The sequence below is a fragment of the Eleginops maclovinus genome, chromosome 4 (assembly GCF_036324505.1).
Source record: "Eleginops maclovinus isolate JMC-PN-2008 ecotype Puerto Natales chromosome 4, JC_Emac_rtc_rv5, whole genome shotgun sequence".
Classification (NCBI taxonomy): Eukaryota; Metazoa; Chordata; class Actinopteri; order Perciformes; family Eleginopidae; genus Eleginops; species Eleginops maclovinus.
In genome coordinates, this window is record NC_086352.1 from 7,045,834 (window position 1) to 7,069,440 (window position 23,607).

Here is a 23,607-nt window from a genome sequence, read left to right on the forward strand (position 1 = left end):
CTTGAGTAAAAGTAGAAGTACTCAGATCTTGTACTTGAGTAAAGTAGAAGTACTCAGATCTTGTTCTTGAGTAAAGTAGAAGTACTCAGATCTTGTACTTGAGTAAAAGTAGAAGTACTCAGATCTTGTACTTGATAAAAACGAAAGTCACTGAGATCATTGGTATTATATAATAAAATAAAAGGATATAAATGATATTTGCGTTGATGCTGAAAGGTACTCAGTATTCATCTTAAACTGACTTTAAGTTTGCAGAATGAAAACCAGATCCTGAGGATAATCAGTTAAGATATAAATAAACTGCGAGAAGCTCATGTTTGTCACGCTTCGGTAGCTCTCAAATAAGCTGCAGATGCATTTGACTATCATACAATGTAGTAAGTAACCAGTTCCATTACACCTGAGCAAAAGCAAGTACTACACAGATCTTGTAATGTGCAACAAGTGTAATTTCACCAGGCCTACACAACACACACACACACACCACACACACACACACACACGGCATCTGTAGCTGGTGGGCGAGGGAAAGCTCTGAAAATTATCTCAGATCTTTACTCTATGTGAATTTAAAGCTACGTCTCCTCCACGCATCGCATTGTTTATTTTACCTAAAGTAGAAGTACTCGAGATCTTGTTTTTGAGTAAAAGTAGAAGTACTCAGGTCTTGTACTTGAGTAAAGTAGAAGTACTCAGATCTTGTACTTGAGTAAAGTAGAAGTACTCAGGTCTTGTACATGAGTAAAGTAGAAGTACTCAGATCTTGTACTTTTCTTGAGTAAAGTAGAAGTACTCAGGTCTTGTACTTGAGTAAAGTAGAAGTACTCAGATCTTGTACTTGAGTAAAGTAGAAGTACCAGAGTGTAGGAATACTCTGTCACAGTAAAAGTATTCTAAATGTTCCTCCAGTGAAAGTAGAAAGTACTCTCCTCTAAATGTACTTAAAGTAGCGACAGTAAAAGTAGTCATTGTCTGATTGGTCCATTTCAGAATAATATCTCTGATATGTTTTATAATGATTGATCATTAAAGTGTTCTCTGGTAAAGGTGCAGCTAGTTCTAAGTAGAAAGTAGTAAAAAAAGTCCCTAAAAATTGTACTTAATACAGTACTTAAGTAAATGTACTTAGTTACTCAACACCTCTGGAGGACGGTGAACAAATCCATCATTGATGATGATGAGCATCTCCACCTGCTACTTGAAAAAACGATGGCGATCTTTCTCAAACTAAAATATAGAAGTAATCTTAGCTGTTGATAATCAACTTTTAATCGCCAGCTTCAGGTCCACACTATGTCCTTGTGGTCAGATTTGGACTTGAACCAACAACCTTCTTGCTCCCAGACAAAGTCCCAAGGGAAGATGCCATACCATAGTGAAATATACTCATTCCTGATATATGAAGTACTACTATTGCCTCGCTCCTGATATCCCAATTTGCGATGATAAATCCATCTATGTCAGGTGTCAGGACGAGTGGAAAACGTTGAGTATTCTCAAACAGTTGCTGCTCAATCCTGTTGTATTAAAAGGGAGGTCACATTTAGCCACCCGAACCTTCAACTGATCTTCAGTCAAACACCGCCCCTGCAAACCGTCGTGGAAAAATGCAGATAAATGTAAGTGGTGTCTTCACTCTGAACCAACAGGATATAAAAAGCCTTCGCAGACTAAGAGCTAATAAAGCTGCAGGATGCTTTGCGTAATGATCTTACTCTGCATCCGATTACCTCCCAAAATCCACTTTCAGCAGGAAATCAATAACATGAATAAAGCCATGATGATGTCTAATAACACAAGTGACTTCTAATTCATCACTACAAACTAAAATGATCTTCTCTAGTCTCTACAATATCCACCACAGCTTCCCCTCTCTGACCTCTATACGTAATATTATAACCCTTGTGTGTTTTGCTCAAGTGGACTGGAGGATCTGAGGCCCAGACATTTCTTAAAAGAGCCTTCTACTTTCAAGTAGTGCGATTGTTGGGGACTATTTTCAGCGGCGGATTCATCCACATTTGGTCCAGCAGTGCCCATGTGGCTTTTGGACAAACGTTGGATCCTTTTTTAAATAACAATCACGCTCGTTGGCACAGAGGAAGAAGAAATATCAAGCGTTGAAACACAGAATACCTGTAAGTATGGTGATTACAGCATTACACTCTTTTTTTTAGTCCTTCTTCTTACTTATCATGCAGAAGTAAGCACTGATGTATTAAACCAATAAAGAAAAAAGACAGTTTGCTCCCGCAGATCACACATAAAGATGTGTATAAAGATGTGTATAAAGATGTATGAAGGAAGTTCATGTGCACATAGAGCACCCAGTTTAGAGTTGTTGTTTCATTTAAATGAGAAAAACAGATGAAATTTATACATTTGCAATAAATGCGATAAGAAATTATACATATTTGTTTATATAAGACACGTTTAATATGAGTTAGGGTGATAAACAAGGGAACTAAAAAAAGAGCTCATTCTTTAAATCCACAATGTGTATGTGTGTGTCGCAGGTGAAAATCCACACAAATTTGCATTTTTTCAGCAGTGTGCCATTTACGTAGCTTCCTCTCAAATGCATGTTTAAGATCTGGTACGCTGTCGCCATAATTATGCAAGAGGCTAACACCCAGAAAAAGCCACAAACACAAGGAAATAAAAGACAAACTCCAGGCCGAGGTTTGCACGATCTCTCCAGACACAGACACCCTCACACACTTTAGTGGGTCAGACGTGATTCTACACACTGTTTTGTGAGGACAATCCTGCACACTGCGCCCTTAATAAGCCAACAACCTGCCGCAGGTAACCTCCTCACCCTCCGGTCAGCCTTGTTTGCGACCCGACGAACCAACTCACCATCTGAGCAGAACTGGGTCAAGGGCAATGAGTCTGTAACAGAGACACGAGCTAATGCTAACACTAAACCCAGCAGTGTTGCAGATGTTCCAACATCATTCTGCCAACACAGATATATAAGGTGCAACCTGGAATACAAATGTGAGAAATGAGGTCAGACAGAAACAGAAGTGGGAGAAAGACATGTGGCTGTCTGCTGGTGAGCCTGCTCTCAAACAGCAGCTTTTATTTTCTGTATTTCACTGCATTTTAACGCTTTCTGCCTTTAGACTGACAAACAGTGACTTCATGCAGCAGTCTAAGGTGCTAATGAAAGAGAAACAGGTGCAACGGTGACCTCTTTATCTGTGCATGCTAAAAAATGAGCATATGTGCAGAGAAAGAGTTGCTGAGATATTTGTCTGATTGGCTTTAAATAAAAAAAAATCTGATATTTTATTAGATTAGATTATATCAAATATTAATCCCAAATGTGGATATTGTTTTAGTCATAGCAACATGAAAACACAAAGTTAAAAATAGGTACAAATCTGTGAAAAATAGAATAAAATAATATAAACCTGAACAAAAAACAGTAGAACGATTTATATCTCTAGAAAATATAAACCCACGGTTATTCATGTAGTAAAAAATCATCTCTTAAATAAATATTATTGCAGAAATATGCCTTACCTTTTCATCTTTATGTATTGTATGCATGCATGTATGTATTTGTATGAAAACACTGTAAAAGCCTCCACAGTAGTAGACTGATCTGTATGGCGATGACATTGCTTTTAAGCATATATCATTTGCATGCTTTTACTTTACAAAGGTTCTTGCTGCAGCTCTTTAATTTCAGTAAAGTATTTTCACAGAATCGTATTTGTATTTTTACTGAAGAAAATGATCTGAATGCTTCCTGCAGCAGTCTCAAGTGATGATAAAAGAGTTTAAAACCGAACTAAAACATTTAAAATGCTAATTAAAGAGAAAGAAGTGAAACTTTGGATGTAAATGCTGTACATGTGCATATCTGTAACACTATATTTACATTTTTGCCAATAATATTCATTAAATTAGAATTTTTCTGACAAGATTAGATTAAATTATAGAAAATATACTTTAATGATCCCTAATGTTGTTTTGTCAAAGCAGCATGTTGAAACGACATTACACACGAGGGAAAAAATAAAACAATATAAAACTGTAATGGTGAATATAACAGTAGTAAGACATATCTGTAGATAATATATATCCGAAGTCATTGATTTCTTTACAAACTTTGTAAAAACATCCGTCAGATGAACACGTTCCTGCTGAAGCATGACCGTTTAAGAGCGACTTCTGCTCTGATCAGGTTTATGACACGCTTGCCTCGTTATCTGGGGCAATATCTCAGCTTTAGCATAAACACAGTAGCCTTTTATTGCAGAAATCAAAGCGTGCGCACATTGCAGGAATATGAGACTTTGCATCTTTTTTATTTGATGCTGCTGCACGGCGAAGAGAGCCACCACCCCCCCCAACAACCTCCTCCTTTTTCCTTTAAGAGCTTGTGCTAGTTCACTGCACACTGACAGTTGTGTGCTGTGTTGCATTCCTCCGAGAGAGGCAGAGAGGCAGAGATCTGACAGAAGGACAAGCACACACACACACACACCTGGGGGCACGGGAGGCAGATGCATTTGCATGTCACACTGGTCACATATCTTTCTCCTGGCCAGAGTCGTGTGTTATATAAGAGAGTAAGTGCTCTACTCCATATACCTTCTTTGCACACACACACACACACACACACACACACACACACACACACACACACACACACACACACACACACACACACACACACACACACACACACACACACACACACACACACACACACACACACACACACACACACACACACACACACACACACACACACACACACACACACACACCTTTTTTGTACATGTTCTATCCTGCAAGCATTAGCATGTCTCTAAAGGACGGGCACAACGACAGCAGCGTTATGACAGTCACTCTTCTTAAGGATACACATTTTGTTGCTGTGTCTCCACTAAATGCGTATTTCTTTCCACTTCATCCTCATGCAGAGTGTTTTTAATTTGTTTAAGCTGTAGTGTGCATCCCTCTGTATCATTTGAGGGCTGTAATTATCAATTATATACACATTTTTAGAGTTAGATTAATCTATGAATTGTTTGAAAATAGTGAACAACATATGTTCATCCTCATCCAAAGTGAGGTTTTTAAATGTCTCATTTGTTAGAAATTCAAATATTTTGACTTTTATATGATATAAAACAGAGAAACGTCCAGATATGTTCAATCAGAGACATTTTAGACATTGTGTGGGAGAGGAACTCCCGCTGACACATGGACTTTATCTGTTGCAGACCATTTACAGGCACAAAAATCTAACACACTACAGGGAAGGGAAGAACCCAAAAAGCAGAATAGGGCCTCTTTAAAATGAACTCAGCCTTTCGTTTAATCAGCAGTAATCCACAAAGATGTGCAATTATGGTGACTAACCACCTGCTGTGGCGACGGGACAAACTCACACACACTTAACTGAAATAAGCGTGCAAAGAGATGGAGGTCTGCATCGTCAGAATCACGTCTGACCTTCGTGATTTTTACCTTTCAAGCGCGGCTAAAGGTGAACACGATATAAATAGAAAGCCCTCTCTGCTCAGTGGCACGGCGCAGCAGACGGCTTCCCTCAAAGTCAACGAACTGCATCGATATGAAGACTGCGCAGCGGTTATTGATGGGGACCCCCACGAGCACCCACTTAAACACATTTAGGCAAATGATTTGAGTGGCTGTGTAAAGGGGCACTGAATGAATGCGCTCGTCCTCATGCCAAGCTGTAAGAGGCGATGAAACATTGATGCTCAGCCGAGCCCTAAATCATGCATGCAAATGGAAATGTTCTGCTAATGTACATCAGAAGGAAAAACAGGGCATGTGTGCAGTGTGGCGGACACAAAACCAGATGTTTAAACACACACACACACACACACACACCTCTCTGCGGACTTAAAAACATGGCCAGGTGCTTTGAAATGAGTTGCAGTAACATATAAAAGAGATACTGGTATCACTCAACAATCCCCTTGCTAGCCAGTCAATCACATATTTTATGACAGGTAATCGCTGCTCTTCCACATTTGCCTCTTAATGTTTGCTCCCGTCCTTCCAGCTTCTTCAAGGACATCCACTTCATAAAAAGTGTTTAAAAGAGACAATAAATTAGCTTTCAAGAAGGGATGGTTGCACGAATCATGTGCAATTTACACCTTTTCATATTTTTGATAAAACTGGCTGTTAGTTTCCTTACATTTGCATTAAATACACATTCTTTAATCTACTTATTTTACCTATCTGCACCGCCCTGCAGCTGTAATGCATTTTTGAGGTGCATTTCCCCGCTGTGGGAAGGTATATTTTTGTTTTGCTAAGTAATGAAACATGTTTCTCATAGACTTTTATTTGTATCACAGATAAGAAGGCTTTGGAAGCAGTCATTCTTAAAAAAGTAATGACATAAGGTAAATTTCAAGGTTGTTTCATACATTTGTAGGATTCAATATGAGCTTATTCAAAAATATTGTAATAAAAAGCTGAATCACTGTAAAAAATGTGGCTTAAATAGCAACAAAACATCAGAACCAAACCAGAATTCTACAGTCGTAAAGTCGTGCATGTTCTGGACGCAGAAAGGGCGAGAGTTCATCCATCAGTGGGATATGACAGAGACATCTCTTCATGCTAATCTGTTTAGCAGCTCAGCACTGCAGGTCATCTCTAACAGGATTATACACTAAAGCTAATCGGCTGCCATGGCAACCGCATCACCACTACCGCATCACAGAATAATCAGAAACTGCACCGACTGGTATCATTTTACAACTGTGTTCCCTGGTCTGGAAGTCAATGGTTTTCTGCTTTTCATTAGCCGCCTTTAGCTTAGCGGTGGTGACGTGAAGTCATGTGACCGTGCTGTAGTTCCTTTATAGCCCAACATTAGCCGCCTTTAGCTTAGCGGTGGTGACGTGAAGTCATGTGACCGTGCTGTAGTTCCTTTATAGCCCAACATTAGCCTCCTTTAGCTTAGCGGTGGCAACGTGAAGTCATGTGAGCGTGCTGTAGTTCCTCTATAGCCCAACATTAGCCGCCTTTAGCTTAGCGGTGGTGACGTGAAGTCATGTGACCGTGCTGTAGTTCCTTTATAGCCCAACATTAGCCGCCTTTAGCTTAGCGGTGGTGACGTGAAGTCATGTGACCGTGCTGTAGTTCCTTTATAGCCCAACATTAGCCACCTTTAGCTTAGCGGTGGTGACGTGAAGTCATGTGACCGTGCTGTAGTTCCTTTATAGCCCAACATTAGCCTCCTTTAGCTTAGCGGTGGCAACGTGAAGTCATGTGAGCGTGCTGTAGTTCCTTTATAGCCCAACATTAGCCTCCTTTAGCTTAGCGGTGGCAACGTGAAGTCATGTGAGCGTGCTGTAGTTCCTTTATAGCCCAACATTACAACATTTATCCTGCTGAACAACACATGCACGGAGATTATTTTCTGCAAGAACCCAAAAGTTAAATCGAGAAATCCCATTGGTTTTTAGCGTAGGGAACCAGGGATGCTAACCCAGGACCGCATATACACAGCTGTAGTTGATATGCACTCAATGCTCATTACATAGTTCAACTAAAATGATAGAATAATGTAAAAATACAAAGTTCAAAGGTTGTGTGGGGATCATTAAAGAATTTGATCTGTTTATGGTTTACTATGCGTCTTCAGTGATGGTCATATTCCCCTTGTATCGTATCTTGTCTTAATATTTGTCCTTTGCAAAAAGCCTTGCATAACATTTCAAACTTCCTGTATGCATCTGTGGTTGTTTTGACTTCCAACAGAATGATGATGTGATTGAAGCGGTCAACAGCTATTGGAGATATAGGATGATGGAGCTGCACGAATACTGAGGCAGCGCTGCAGATTCAGTTTGTTCTTCTCATTTGATGCTCCATTTAGCAGCATCGCTAAACAAACCCATCCCCAGCGCTGAGCTGCCGTTATGGAGTCATACAGGAGGAAGAGTGCACGCTCAAAATAGAAAATGTGCTTTTTCCTCAGACTCTGTTTCCTCTCTCGGCAGCAGCGGTGTGATGGTGAGGCTGCAGCTCTGACTGGAATATACAATAATATCCTGCACAATTTTACATACTTGTATAACAATGCATGTAGTGAGGCGCCAAGCTCCAGTTGTAGGAAATAACCCAAAATTACTTTAATAAAAAACAAACCCTCACTATTGGTAGAAAGCCCCAGGAGCTTGAATATTACAACAGCTTACATAACACAATGAATGTGAGAGCAGGCTTCATAGAAATCTTTGTGTCGGGATTCAATTTATTTCAAGATAGGACATTTCTTTTTGAATAGTTTACCATTAACTTCTTATGCTTATTTAAATAAGGGGCGGCAGTGGCTTTTTTTTTAACCGAAGGGTTGCCGGTTCACGTCCCGATCGGGCCAGTGGGGTCTGGTAGCTTCCACTTCAGCTGTCCTTGAGCAAGGCACTGTACTTAGTACTAGGATGGGTTGAATGCAGAGGTCCAGTTTCGCTGTGTGTGCTGTACTGAATAGGTGTGACAAAATAAAGAGGGTTTCATCCTCCAATTCTTCTTCTCTTTATTCTATTTCATGGTATATATATATATCTGTTATTCCAGATTCACTTATAAACAAATAAACACTGCTTACACTTTTATTTTTTAATGACTTCACAATGAATACACTAAATGGAAGGCTTGACTGGCTGCCTTTTCATTTACCAGATGCTCATTTACAATAGATTTACTTCGCAAAGAAAACCCCATTAAAACCCGTCCATACACGGTTACTGGTCTTTAAATCCAGGTGAAAATGGGAGCAATTCCAGGTTGTAATCAATACCAGCATGTGTAGAGCAAACTTATACTGTTACGGACGATGAAAGTATGTATAATAACTACAAGTTAATCAAATAAAACTACCACTTCATTTAAAATGAACAGCACAGTACCTCTTCAAAACAAATGTAATTGATCAGTGGTTCCTCATGCACACTGAGGATGAGTGTGTTGTTTTCCGGAAGCAGTCTGGCATTGAGAAACATCTTTAAACTCCTCTCTTTATCCTACGTTCATTTCACAGTAAAAAGCAGCAGGATTAGACTGTATGTCATGTTGTAAGCTATGTTGTTATAGAATATTTATTTCACACGTCGAGAATTATGTTATTTAGGTTGCTTGGTTAAGCTAAACCCACCGGTACAAATGCCTTGTTAATCGTTAATACGTTTCGGAGAAGGAACAAAAGACAATCTCGTCTTGGTATCAACATGAGAAAGCAAAGAGCCTCCATACTAAAAGGAAACGTAAAATATCAGAGCCATTTGTATACACCTGAAACTGTAGGTATTTCAATGCACGAATCAGGTGAGGACTCACACTGGAGCACAGCTTTATAAAAAGTCTACATTACATCCGTGCACATTTCAACAAATAAAAGACCCAAATCAGGCAAATCTGTCTTTCCACTCGTCAGCCAATAAACAGCAAGTTGACTTGGTCCCATAGCAATGTCTTCAGTCTGCACACTAAACACACTCGTCTTGCTTTAATTGCAATCACATAATTGATATTAGTTCTGATGATTTTATAGTAAAGTCTGCTGAAACACTTTAAAATAAAGGGAGGCCTTGTTCAAACCCATTTCAGTAATAGGATGTTCTTACGAGCACATAAAAGTGAGCCATAAAAACCCAACAGAACTCAGCACACACACTCTGCTCAGTGAGGCACACATTTAGATTTAAACTCAGAGTAAACACACACATTTGTTGAAGACTTAACAGCTAGTGTACATCTTATGTTACAACTGACTCCATGTTTAGCACCCCAAACAACCATTAGAGACATACAAAAAAAATGCTAATCAAACAACAACGACCAAAAGCCAACGTGTGTTTTCTTTAAATGTGTGCAAAAACCCCTCAGGATTCGTCACTCTCCTGCACCAGCTCTGCAGCCTGTGAAGGCATACGCAGGTGCAAGGAAGAATCCATGTATCAGCTCTTACCTCGATGAGGAAATCCCCCGTCCGGAGCCCCGCCTGCCATGCCACCCCTCCCTCGTCCACCGACTCCAGGTACTGCAGGGCGGGGAAGGCGGGCGTAGGAGTGAACTCCTCGATGGGCGTGTCCGCTGTACAGGAGGAAGGATAGAGAGGAAGTAGATTATAGAAAGCTAGATAAAATATGCATAAGACACAGTAATGAGGGGAGGATTGGATAAGGAAAATGTACACTTTAAACTTCATAGGAGAACCTTATGAGTTGAAAAATAGTAAAATGAATCAACATTTTAAATATTTTAATTTATGTTTTTTCTGATGAAATGAAAACACGGGGAATAAAAAAATGGATACAAATATTTAAATAAACTTAAAAAGTTAGAGAAAAATGTGCGAAAAAACATAAAACCAAATACAATGTGAATATTTAAAAACATAAATATAATATAACGTTTAAAAAGGTCCAATAACAGATACAGAAAATAAATTATGAGGAAATACAAAAAAAGATTTAGAGAATATATATTGCTATCTTTATTTATCTATGTCACATTCTTACTTTAACTGCTTATGTTTGTAAGATTGGTTTGTTTTTGGATTGTCAGCTCTCCTTACTGCATCATATAGGGAGCGCAGCATCACTGCAGCTTCACTGACCTCACACTGACTCAGAGAGGAAAGCTGACTGTCACAATTTAACCAAAGGTGACTTCTGAAAGTATCAGCGACAAAAGTCAAAGTGTAAATATGACAGCTTTGGCCCCGGCCGTGGCCCGACTGGCTGGGGCACCTGCAACGTACGCCGGCGACCCGGGTTCAATTCCCGACCCGTGGTCCTTTCCGGGTCCCACCTCGACTCTCTCTCCCACTTTCCTGTCACTCTCCACTATCCTATCCGATTAAAGGCAAAAAAACCCAAAAATATCTTTAAAAAAGTAAATAATAATATGACAGCTTTGGAGTTGATGGAGAACTTTGCTGTCGTCGTGATACTTTAAAATAGTTTTACTGTTTTCTTCTGCTTCAAGTTTTGAGCTCAGGTACAGCTTGTTAAGGTACAGAAACGTACCCGGGATTAATCCATAAACTATCTGTCTTTCTTTTGGGTCAAAGCACAAAGGAAGCTCTGCATCTACTTATGGACAAGACGCTTTCCTGAGGAAGTTAGTGTCTTGTTTCAACTGGACACCATTCGTGTTTAAATGCCCGCTTCTCCGCAGTGATACGTTAGAAAGAAAATAGTCCCTACACGGATCTGCTCACAACAAAGTCTCTTGACTAAGTTGAGTAACCCAAAGTAATGATTCCTGGAAAGAGACCTTTCTGTTGAGTTTATGAAATGTATTTTTTAGGTACTTTGCGCCACACTAGCCATGTAGTTCCTTATTAGTGGACAGAAGGCAGACATCTCTACGGCCGATAACTCCAACATTTGACAACTCAAAGTAAATCAATAAATAGCACAACAGGCACAAAATCCAGCCCGGTCTCACGGCAGTTCAGATACACATTTCGCCCTGCTTGTGCCGGCATCAAGTCTTCTTCAGTCAATCTTTAAAACCAAAATAATAGAAAACATCTTCCCTGTCTCCTCAGACCGGAGTCTTGGTCTGATTGACAGAAACTTTATAATATAATTAAACTGAACAATCCTGAGTAAAGCAGCAGTTTCATTCAGTTAAACAATTATAATAATTCAAAAGAAAAGTCCAGCTTCCAGTCTCCTGAGTACTGACACTTGTTCTGACTAACAGGAACAAAATACTACAATGAAAAATAAAGTAAAAGCAACAATAATCCCACGCCTTTTCATTTATAGCATCGGTTATGGTTACAAAAATATATATTTTCTTCTATGTGGGAAATGGGGGAAAATATCCAACTTCTGATCTCCTGAATCCCGATGTTCATCCTGATTAAAACATGATATCAATAAATGTAATTTAAGCTCATTTCAAAAACTGTGAGACTGGGTTGCAATAGTGGACTCTGGGGTGTACTGTCCCTTTAAGAACACTTCAAACCCCATGCAAACATGAGAGGATTGCATGCACATGCACTCCGAAACATTAAGTTTAATAGTGAATTTAGTTTTTAATTTTTCAACATCAATCAGCACTGCATTATGGCTCCGTCTCCCCCACACATTCCCCATCTCCCTCTTGCTCTCGGGAAGGTTAAACAAACATAGCGGCTGGGAAAAACCAGTGGTGACAAGTGACACTTCCTATAACTCATCCCAGTACTGGAAGCACCAGAGAGAGGAAAGGGGGATTCTGGGTATTTACATGAATGTGATGACTACGTTTCTTTGGGTGGTGTCCGTCTGAATGTGTGACACAGAGAAGGAGAAAGACGAGGATGGAGATGGAGAGTAAAAAAAAAATGTCAGAGAGCAGAGGAAAGGATGTGAGCTTATGTGACAGCTCAAGTGCTTTGCGTGTGTGTGTGTGTGTGTGTGTGTGTGTGTGTGTGTGTGTGTGTGTGTGTGTGTGTGTGTGTGTGTGTGTGTGTGTGTGTGTGTGTGTGTGTGTGTGTGTGTGTTCACCCCATGCAGGATAAGCTCGGCTGGGTCAGTTCCCCCAGGGTGATAGCAGAGTGTGTCAGAAGGACTAGAACATTCCTAGTGTTTTTTTTAAAACCATACCCTTTTTCCTCTCCTCTTCTTCGTCTCTGCCTCCCCCTCTTCCTCTCTCTCTCTTTCTTACAATAAAAAACACTGAATACTAAATGTACTTCTCGACAGTAACCACGGCGTAGACCAATCGCACAGTTGTGGAATGCAACGTGGATTATGACATGGCAAGAATCGTCATAGAAAGAGACGCAGCAGCAGCAGCAGCAGCGGCAGCTCTAACTGGCTATTTTTAGAGCCAATCTCATGGCCTGGAGGAATATCAAACTGCATGTGTGTATCACAACAACTCATCATTGGTGGTCAAGATACATAACCCAGAAGCAGATTCAAAAGAGGGATTTGAAGTTGAATTACAGATGTTTTTTCAGCCCTTAAAGGCAGATTTAACCTTTGAGAAACACAACAAATATAAAAATGAGGGCAAGTTTTGGGGGGGGGGGGTTAACGTCAACATGCCGTCATAATGCATCTGACACTTCTGCTGTGTGTGTGTGTGTGTGTGTGTGTGTGTGTGTGTGTGTGTGTGTGTGTGTGTGTGTGTGTGTGTGTGTGTGTGTGTGTGTGTGTACAAGGTTTCAGGGAAGGTCATAATAACAGTTTCATTCAAATGTGTTTTTAATAGCAGAACTTGTTTGCATGCTCCTATTTTGAAAGGGGGGAGGAGGGGGGAGGGCTACAGCATCACTCCATGCATTTTCCTACATAAACCGCTAAGAGTGATCTAAGAATAGCCAAGAATGCACGGACAAAAAGCACCAAAAATGTGTTTGCAAGAAGTACAAAAATGCAGATTCTGCAGCAGAAATGAGTGCAGGATGTTTAGATGTTTGTGGACTCTTGACAGAAAGATGCAAGCAGAAGACTTCAGGGAAGATTATAATAAAAGTTGCATTGAAATGTGTTTTTAATAGCAGAACTTGTTTGCATGCTCCTGTTTTGAAAGTGAGGAGGAGGGGGAGGGCTACAGCATCACTCCATGCATTCTCCTACATAAAGCCTCTAAGAGTGATCTAAGAATAGCCAAGAATGCAAGGAAAAATGCACCAAAAACATGTTTGCAAGAGGGTTAAAATGCAGATTCTGCAGCGAATATAACTGTACAATGTGTTGATTTTTGGTGCAGATTGACAAAGTGACATCCAAAAAAAAAGCATAAAGTGTCTAAATGTTTTTCCTACCTTTTGCCCCTCGCAGCACGAAGCCAAATCCCTCATTCTCCTTCTTCTGGAGCACCACCGTCTTTTCGTCCACCACGCAGTCACTGTGGAGGAGATTCCGAGCAGAGCGCCCGTTAGCACAGCCCATCATCCGCAGCATAGCCACGGACGCCCTGCCCGAGTGGAGGTTCATGCTGCTGGAGGAGGGAGAGCTAGTCCGGCCAGGGCAGGGCAGGGCAACCCCGACCCCACCCCACCACCACCACCACCCCCGCCTCCTCGGTCTCTATCACACGGTATGACAGCGGCCCCGGCAGCCCGGCGACAGCATCTCCAGACAAAAAAGGATTTGGAATAAAAGACGACGGAAGAAAGACGCGTCTCCCTCCGCCTCAATGCGCCGCCGCTACCGCCGCTGCTGCGGAGGCTCCGGGCGGCGGTGAAGCGACATCAGGCAGCTGCAGGTGGCCGCTAATGGCTCATGATGAGGCGGGGAGGAAAGCTGGAGATCAACGGTGTACAGTGTAAGGGGGGTGGAGGGAGAGAGAGCGAGATGGAGGGAGGGAGCAGCCGGGGATCGGTGTGAATGGATGTCTAAAGGTGTGCTCTGCAATGCAATCAGCTACGGAACACACCGACTGGATAGGGAGGGTGTGTGTTTGTGTGTCAGACAGAGACAGAATGGGGGGAGTGTGTGTGTGTGTGAACAGCAGGGTGTCATATGGTTTGAAACCTGTCTAATTTACTGATTGAAGTCATAATGCTGATAATTGGGGTTGTGTCTTTAGTAGAATCCATCACATTGTTTATCCTTTTGTTGAAACAGACACTTTGACTTTAACTTTAAAATAACAACTTTTAATCCAAAATCTTCAAGGGAGTTTAAAGGGGTTCCTTAAAAAATGGGAAATTGTTTATTTAATATGTTTTATCTATAAAAGACTTATATTGTGTCCTTATTTCACTTATTCAAAGTTCCTTAACACTGTTCAACTTTTAAAAACCAACTTCTCAATCTACAAGTTTCACCTGTATCTACGCCAGATCAATTATAATGTAGGGCTGGATTTGGTTTCAGGGAGTACCTTGAAATCAAAGTTGTTGTTTATTTATAAAGCCCCACATGTTTCATTGGTCGGAGGGGACTTTACAGATTGTACAGAACATGAATAGGACATCTCCTGTCCATACACCCTCACGTCCAACAAGGAAAAACTGCTAAGAGATGTCCCGCCCCTTAGCCTATACGTACAATATGTTTGAGCTCTAACCAATAGAAGCGCCAGTGTAACAGTGATGTCACTATGTTCATGGAAGTAAACAGAGGAGTCCAATGGAGGCGTGTCAGGCAGGGGAGGGGGGGGAATGAGGGAGAGAATATCATACTGGAGGGGACACAGGGATTTTGGCCTTTGCAGACCATTTACATGCACTAAAACCTATATAACACACTATAGGAAAGAAAAAGAAAACCCAAATCATACGAGGGCCCCTCGACGTTCCTGCGCTGTGAAGAATCTGGAGATGTGAAACTTATAGGCTGACTTAGCTGCTGCAGCCCGAGGAGCATCATCCAGTTTATATTAGCAGAGAGAGAGAGAGGTGCGACCGCCGTCCTAGCAACAGTTCCCTTAGCAACGGAAAAATCTGTCTCGAGAGGAGGAAGGAGGCCGACACACTGAAGGTTATCTCCCAGCATTCCCACACACACACACAAACGCAAACACACACACACACACACACACACAGTGACAAACATTTTGATGCAAGACTTGCACTTTCTTGTAGTCGTACTTTCAGTATTTACATGTTCTGCTAGTGTTTACTTTTACTCCACTACAATTTCGAGACAGAACTTAAACTTTCTACTAAACTACATTTATTTCATAACTTTGGTTACTTCACAACACCCTCAAATACTATATTATGATGTTTATAAAACGACAGGTTAGGATGATATAAAACTATATTGATGAATTTCAAATCTATATCCGCAACTTACCTTACGTCTCTCGCACTACTTTATTCCTTTCTCTCTTTTTGTGTCTTCAGAATAGTATGTTTCGTAGTTGGGGGGAGCGTGTGACTTAAGGGTTTTATTGTATCTATTGTGCATATGATAATAAAGCCGTTGAATCCTAAATCTTTGTGTGCACGTGAAACTTTGTGTTGCAGTTTGGAGGTCTGGCTCAAGGACACAGCGGTTAGACAGACATCTGTTAAACTGCATGACGGAGGGCTGCAGGAGAAAATGATGCACAATAAACTATCTGTCATGGTGGATGAGGGCCAAACTCTCGATGATGGGCTTTAAATCAAACAGCAACCCTCTGAAAAGTGAAACATATGTGGAAGTACGGTCTAATATCCAGCAGGGGGCGACTCCTCTGGTTGCAGAAGCTGCAGATTGTATGAGAGTCTATGAGAAAAAAAGCCCACTTGTCACTTTTCAAAGGAATATCGTTTAATGAGACTCAAAAAACAGATCCAAAGTCTTATGTTTATGTGTGTGGTGTGCATTAAACTCCACTAGATGTGAAATAAGTCAGATTGTATAGAAGTCTATGAGAAAATTACAGTTCTTCTCACTTACAAAAATGACTCCAAAAACTGATTCAAAGCACTGAGATAAACTTAATGTGAATCTTCTAATGTGTGTTGTGTTCAGTAAACTCCAGTAGTTGCAAAAAGAAGTCAGATTGTATAGAAGTCTATGAGAAAATGAGCCTGCGCTTACTTGATTCATTACCACAGTAAACATTTCCCTCATGAGTTTACGGTCTCAATTTCGGGTTTGGAGTCTTCATCAATACAGCGTGATGTTCATTTAGTAAATGATGGTCTTATTTAGAGTGCTGTAAATGATAGAGCAACATATGCATTAGGGATTGTACAGAAGTCTATGAGAACAAAATCTTACGCCTGCCTTGATGTACTACCTTAGTAAACATTTTCCTGACAGGTTTATGGTCTCAATCTCTACTTTAAAGTCTTTAATACAGCGTGATGTTCATTTAGAAGTATTACAGAAGAATAGACGATAAGCAGCGTCTATTGAATAGTGTGTGTTTTGTAGAAGTCTATGAAATATGATCCTACTTTTCACTTGATTTATTACCTCATTAACCGTTTTCCTGGTGAGCTTGTGGTCTCAATCTCTAGTTTTAAGTCTTATTTCAACACATATGATGATCTTACATTTGATGTTGTTCCCATTCAGAGGATATTTTGACATTCTATTTTTTGTTATTATTACAGCTGCAGTTATGCATTAGAAATAATTAGTTTGATGTTCTATTGATACACTCATTTATCTGATCTCTATTGAAAAAAAAAGAGATATGGATCTTATTTGGCACAATCTGTTTACAAACTGGTTTAAAACTAATACAAATATATAGACAATAACGCCTAAATTCAATCTGAAAAATAATTTAGATTGTATAGAAGTCTACGAGCAAATGGCCGGACTTCTAATTTGTTTCAATAAACAATTTCCTGATGAGTTTATAGTACCGATCTCTTGTTTCAAGTCATCCTCAACACCGCATTATGTTCATTTAGTTAATTATGTTCACATTTACAGTAACAGAGACGTTAAAGTGACGGAAGGTCTCAACTGCAAAGCATGAAATATCCAGGTTAAAGTTTCATTTCCTGTTCAAATTTCCCCAGGATCTTTCGAGTCACATGGGTCATTCTTTATTCTACGCCCAACTCACACTCGGATGGAGGAGGTGTTTCACCTTGACCTATATTGGGACATTTATTAGAAGAAAAATAATCCACCTTCAAGCGTGTGCCAGAGGAAACCCAGCAGAGTAATGAGGTGAAAGTCACTCTGTCCTTCGCGCTGTATCTCCACACACATTACATTATAATAGTTATTACTACAGGACCCTGACATTGTGCATGGATTAGAATAGTGATTTAAATCTGACAAAAAGGCTATTTTGTCACCTGACTGTAAATCTTTCCAGTCCATTCTGGTAGAATATCAGAACATGTTTGCTATTTTTAAACCTAGAAAATGTATTTAATCAGGTCCTGCCAAAGTCAATCTCCAGACATCAGATGCATTTACATTTTGTCCATTAGCTGATGAAAAACTGTCAATATGACCTTAAAGCAGCTCCTCAGATGCAAAACAGCTGCATTTTGTTACACGAGTCGGTGTAAAACCGGTCAAGATTTCCCAGAAATAAGACATTTTAAATCTTTAAAGGGGCCCTATTCTGCTTGATTTTAGCCTGTGCAGACCATTTACATGCACTTATATAACACCCAACAGTAAAAGGGAAAATCCCAAAGAGCATATTAGGGCCTCTTTAAGAGAATATCCTGGTAAAATAAAGCAAAAGTAGGAAATAGATAAATAAAAGTCAGTGCTGGAGGAGGATTTCTGATCATTTGCCTAATTTTGAAAGAACCTTGGGATTAGAAATCCTTCAAACTAATAGTACATACTTGTTTCAATTTCACTTTAAGACTAAAACAGCTTCCTAAAAGCAACATAAAATACTTAGTCCATCGAAAGCTAGTTTTATACGAGCCAATGTAACACTTTTTGGACCATAACATAACAAATCAGATGCTTTTTTATGACCATTTCACTCGAGTATGAAATGTCATAATAAGCATTTGAATTCTTCAGTTATGGTCAAAAACATTGCGAGGGACTCCTGGTCTGATCACCAATTTCTAGTTCATCCCGTGTGCAAACTTGGAGGAAGTGATAGGATTTCGACGACGAATAAGCGCAACACAAAATCCATACTGGGGAAAAAAGTTTCAGTTTGGGAATACTAGATCGTGTTCTGAATGAAAAATGAACATTTCTGTTGCGCTAAGTAACAAGACATTCCTTTCATTAAGTAGGAGAATTGTTTGGATGTGTTATAAAAATAGATCAGGTACTAAAGGTCGTAGAAACCCTTCATACAACATTTCCCACTTCGCTGTTGAGGTAAACGTTTTCAGAGACATTATTGGGGATTTATAGGAGATACAGAAATAAAAATGTGCATATACGATCCCTTATGTTGCTCAATTCCCAACAATATGAATTACATATACAGTATCTCACTCAAAGAGAAAGGAAATACATTTATATTTATATAAGTATTTGAAACCAAGCATTTGAGTGTGTTTTTACCTGGAAGCGTCGAAGCTGTCGTAGGAGCCGACGGTGTAATGTCTGAAGAGTTTCCTCCTGTCAGCGCGGTCCGCTCGGGAATCTGCACAAACACAGCGGCGTCAGATCAATATTCACTTCACTCTTCTATTAGAGAGAATTGTCTTTCATAGAAGAGTTACACATGTCCTCATACTGACTTCATAATTCAATTAAGAAATGCTAATAAATGAAATGGTTTTCTCACGCTGAAGGATAATGTTCAGCGTAATACCGCATCATCATCTTCAGCATAAAGAGGTTATTTTTATCTGAAATGATGTCGTTTTAAGCAGTTGTACTTTTTGTAAGAGTGGTGAGTTGTTGTCTGGCCATTTGTGAAAGCTGTTGATAAAATGAAATAGTGCCACCTTCAAAAAGCGTGTATTAAACACAGAAACAGAGAGACGACAGCATCCACTTTGAGTCCTGATAACTCAAATACTGAGCCTCAGTTTGAACGTTTTATGTTTCTGCATCCTTCTTAGAAACAAAGATGCTCAATAACAAAAGATGACGCACTACAAGAGCTGCAAACGGCACAAAATGCTAAATACTCCCCTCTCCTGCGTGTGCATCATCTAATATATTCATATATTTATGAAAATGTGTTAGCTTCTGTAGAGCTTTCAGAATAATGTACGTGTTTTGACAAAGTGTGACTGAACTTGATGCTCTGTGTTGCCAGAGCTTGAGAGAGTTTGTTGATGTGACGAAGAAGTTAAGAAAACAAAAAACAGTGAGCCGGAAGAAGCTAAAAATCTCATGCTTCACGAAGGCCTTTGTTGGAAATGCATTCTTCTTCGTGTTTGACGTTTTTTTGGTGCAAATTTGTCAACAAAATCCTTCTCAATATTTAAGTTGTATATTGTTTTGGTGCATCAAGTTCATTTAAATATCTGCAGATAATTTGATGGACCATCATCTACAAAACATGTGCCGGAAGAATATGACGCTAACACCAATCAGCGACAACAATTAATGCAAACAGAAGAAGAAGATGTTTGTTTTGTTTCTATTTACATCATTACCATTTGTTTAGAATTAGGCTGTAATCCGAAAGAGTGTTTGTTGAATGAAGAAGAAAGTATAAGATCAATGAGATGCTTTATTGAAATCACTTCCCGATGTGCTTCGGCCTCAGTCTTCATTTTTATCGGTGGTATTTTCAGTGACATTAAACTGTATTCTCTCATAGATTTAAGTGTAAAAAAAGGACTCGATTTTATATATTAAAGTATAATAAACACACAGTTGACGTCCCAAGTGAAGAGTGTGTGTCCTCCCCTCTCAGACTCTCTCACACCAGCTGTCACACGTTCACAGAAACTCCATCTCCTCTGATCCGGCTTACATCTTGTCATCTTCGCAGGAACATTTATTTCTCTGACTTTAGTCTACGGAGTCAGAGGGGAGGAGGGGGGAGGGGGGGAGATGACCGGCTGATAAGGGATGAATTACAGAGCTGTGTGTTGTTTAAACAAGAGGGGAGGGAGGGGGGAGAAAGACAGGAGGATGATGTGTGTAAGACAGAGAGGGAGAGGCAGTAGTAAATCCACAACATATTCACACTCCAGAGCATCTGAGACCAGCTGGTCACAGATCGCGTGTGTGTGTGTGTGTGTGTGTGTGTGTGTGTGTGTGTGTGTGTGTGTGTGTGTGTGTGTGTGTGTGTGTGTGTGTGTGTGTGTGTGTGTGTGTGTGTGTGTGTGTGTGTGTGTGTGTGTAGGCTCATTATTTTGTGTGTTTTTAATGATCAGAATCTCCCTACTTAATGAGAGTAGATGGAAAGTCCCTTTACTAATGGAGGTGTGTGTGTATGATGTGCGTGAGTGTGTGTGTGTGTGTGTGTGTGTGTGTGTGTGTGTGTAAAGCACATGTTGTATGCTGTAAAATAGTGTACAATCCAAACCAAAACCAAAGAATGGTGATCCTCTCTCAACAAAGTAGGTAGGTGTGTGTGTGTGTGTGTGTGTGTGTGTGTGTGTGTGTGTGTGTGTGTGTGTGTGTGTATTGTAATATGCATCTATGCTGGCAGTATTGTGCATTTCACAATAAAACCTTTGAATGTTAAAGTGAAATGAGAAATATAATTGTGCGTTTCTGTCCTCTCTCACAGTCTCATCAGATCTGCAGCAGTGTTTAATTACTGACATCATTAATCAGCAGTCCTGAGGCCAGCTGAGGCTTTGATGCTCTCAGAATACAGCTGCACGGTTGGCTTGGTGTTATACGGCCAGATGTGAGAGTCACATGATTTGGCCATTTTTGAAGAGGAGGAATGAAAAAACAATGGAATCATCCTCTGGAAACTCTGCATGAATGACAATTGGAAACAAAAAACAAGTCTCTGGGCTTTCAAATTGACGGTAAACAATCATTCCTCTTGTAACTCTGCACAGTGAGTCGCTTCAGGGTGACGTGTTAAACAACATTAATAGAAGAGCAGATATGTACATTAGCTTCTGTCATCTCTTTGTCCCCAGTGGCTCTCATCTATTTACATTTTAATTCACACTCTCTGCAGAGTCGCACCTACAGCTGACTTTATCTTTCTGATATAATCGCTTTTAGAAACCTGGGGGCTTTCATATTAAACAATCAGAAAATCACACTGAGTATTTGATTTCCTTATTCCAGAGTTTTTAGACTCAACGTGTTAGATACGACAACTTTAACCTGAAAGGCGTCAGTATTTTCTAGCCAATGGATTGTTATTCCTGGCAGAGTTGAAGCATTGAAACATCATTCACACCTTGATGTTCTTTAGTGAAATTGTTAGCAGGTAAAGAGGCTCATTTTCAGGTTCATATGAGTATTTTGTGCCTCTACTGCGACAAGCCATACAGGCTCTGTTGTGATTGGTCGACAGCTTAGAGATGTCCCGCCCCTCAGCCAATCACGTACACTTGCTAGCCAATATAAGCGCAATTGTTCCATAGTGATGTCAGTATGTTCTGGAATTAAACAAAGGAGTCCAATAGAGGCGTTTTCGGCGGGGATTTTAGCATTTGCAGACCATTTACATGCACTAAAACCTATAAAACACACTACAGGAGAGGGAAAACCCCCCAAAACCATAATAGGGCCTCTTTAAAGTGAATGTCCTGTTTCTCACACATCACCCCATTTAAATGAATGAGCTTTCAAAATGTAATAGACTTTTCCTTCCTTTCTCTAAACAGTTTATTATTATTACGGGTTTTAAATAGTCCTGGAAACCTGCTGTAGTCGTGAGCTTTGAGAGGTTTACTGTTTCCTTTCAGCTCATTCACACACAGAAACGCCTTTACCTAGAGCTGCAGCGATAGCGTCCCCTGACACTACTTAAGCGGTGTGTGTGTGTGTGTGTGTGTGTGTGTGTGTGTGTGTGTTTCCCTGACATAGCTCTTTAAGTGTTCTCGAGGGTCTGAACCTGAAACGTAACAAAGCATGCCTAAGTATCGGAGCAGGGCTTAATCCTGCTGCATCCCAGCTATTGTATTAAAGGGATTAAAGCTAAAGGTGTTTATGTTGTAAAGGTGTGTGTGTGTGTGTGTGTGTGTGTGTGTGTGTGTGTGTGTGTGTGTGTTAGGATGAAAAGGTAAACCCCTGATTTGAGAGATCATCTTCACCTTGCACATTACTGTCAACTCTTTTCACTTTAATATAAATACATTCTATTCTGTTTTACATTATTATAGCTTTGTGTTTTCAATGTATTCTCAATGTGAAGAGGTAAATAAAAAGATGAATAAAAGCTGACTTCAAACTACCTCTACCTCCGCAAACGGAAATGATTTTGGCATAAATGTATTTCTCAGAGGCCTGTTACTTCACCACAATCAACCCGCTTCATGCAAGCCATTCGCTTCCTGTCTAATTGCATCACACACACACACACACACACGGCTGTAGGGTTTTTTGGCCGAGGCTGCCCTTGATCGGGTCTCTGCAATCTGCCATACTGTGCTCCCATTTTCTGACAGGCTTTCTCTGCAGGCAGACCTCGGGGCACTTTGAAAGTGGCACAGTGTGAGGAGCGCTGCCTGTGCCAGTGGCCCTGGGTCAGGCTTGAAAAAAAAACACCCACCCAGAAAAAGTCAAACAGCGGGGAAAGAGAGGAGTAGAAGTTGCTCCGGATCTGCCTCTATCATCGCTGACACACTCCTGAGAGCAGAGGAGAACAGGTGTGTGTGTGTGTGTGTGTGTGTGTGTGTGTGTGTGTGTGTGTGTGTGTGTGTGTGTGTGTGTGTGTGTGTGTGTGGGTGTGTGTTAATAATTAAACACTGGAAAAAGCAGAGGTAGAAAGTTGCATGACATGCATGGTTTGAAAATGTATTCCATGCCACAAACTAGCTACCTATGATTACTTTATCTTACTTTGGGATGATCTAAATATGAAATGCAATGCAAATAAGATGGCTTTGCTATAAAAGAGGACATATTCTGCTCATGTTCATATTTGTATTTTTTCATGCTTTAATGTTCAAAAAGCTCTTTATTTTGCTGCAGCTCCACTTTTCACCCTCTGTCTGAAACCTGAGCCCAGTCGGCTGTGATTGGTTAGCAGGCCGGCTCTGTTGTGATTGGTCAACCCCTTAATTACATCTTAAATGTACCAGTACTGATATTGGGTCTTTCTTTTAATTGTAACTATAGGAGCTTATTATTGTGTGTG

The 23,607-nt window shown here is 40.3% G+C and overlaps 1 protein-coding gene across 1 annotated transcript in view; it reads right to left on the reverse strand.

Annotated features, from left to right (window-relative positions):
• The window catches only part of shank2a (SH3 and multiple ankyrin repeat domains 2a), a 200,651-nt gene that overhangs the window by 34,645 nt on the left and 142,399 nt on the right, over positions 1 to 23,607 (reverse strand). The window contains 3 exon segments of the mRNA XM_063882408.1: positions 9,986 to 10,110; positions 13,796 to 13,878; positions 18,930 to 19,011. Coding sequence (XP_063738478.1) covers positions 9,986 to 10,110; positions 13,796 to 13,878; positions 18,930 to 19,011 — 290 coding nt within the window.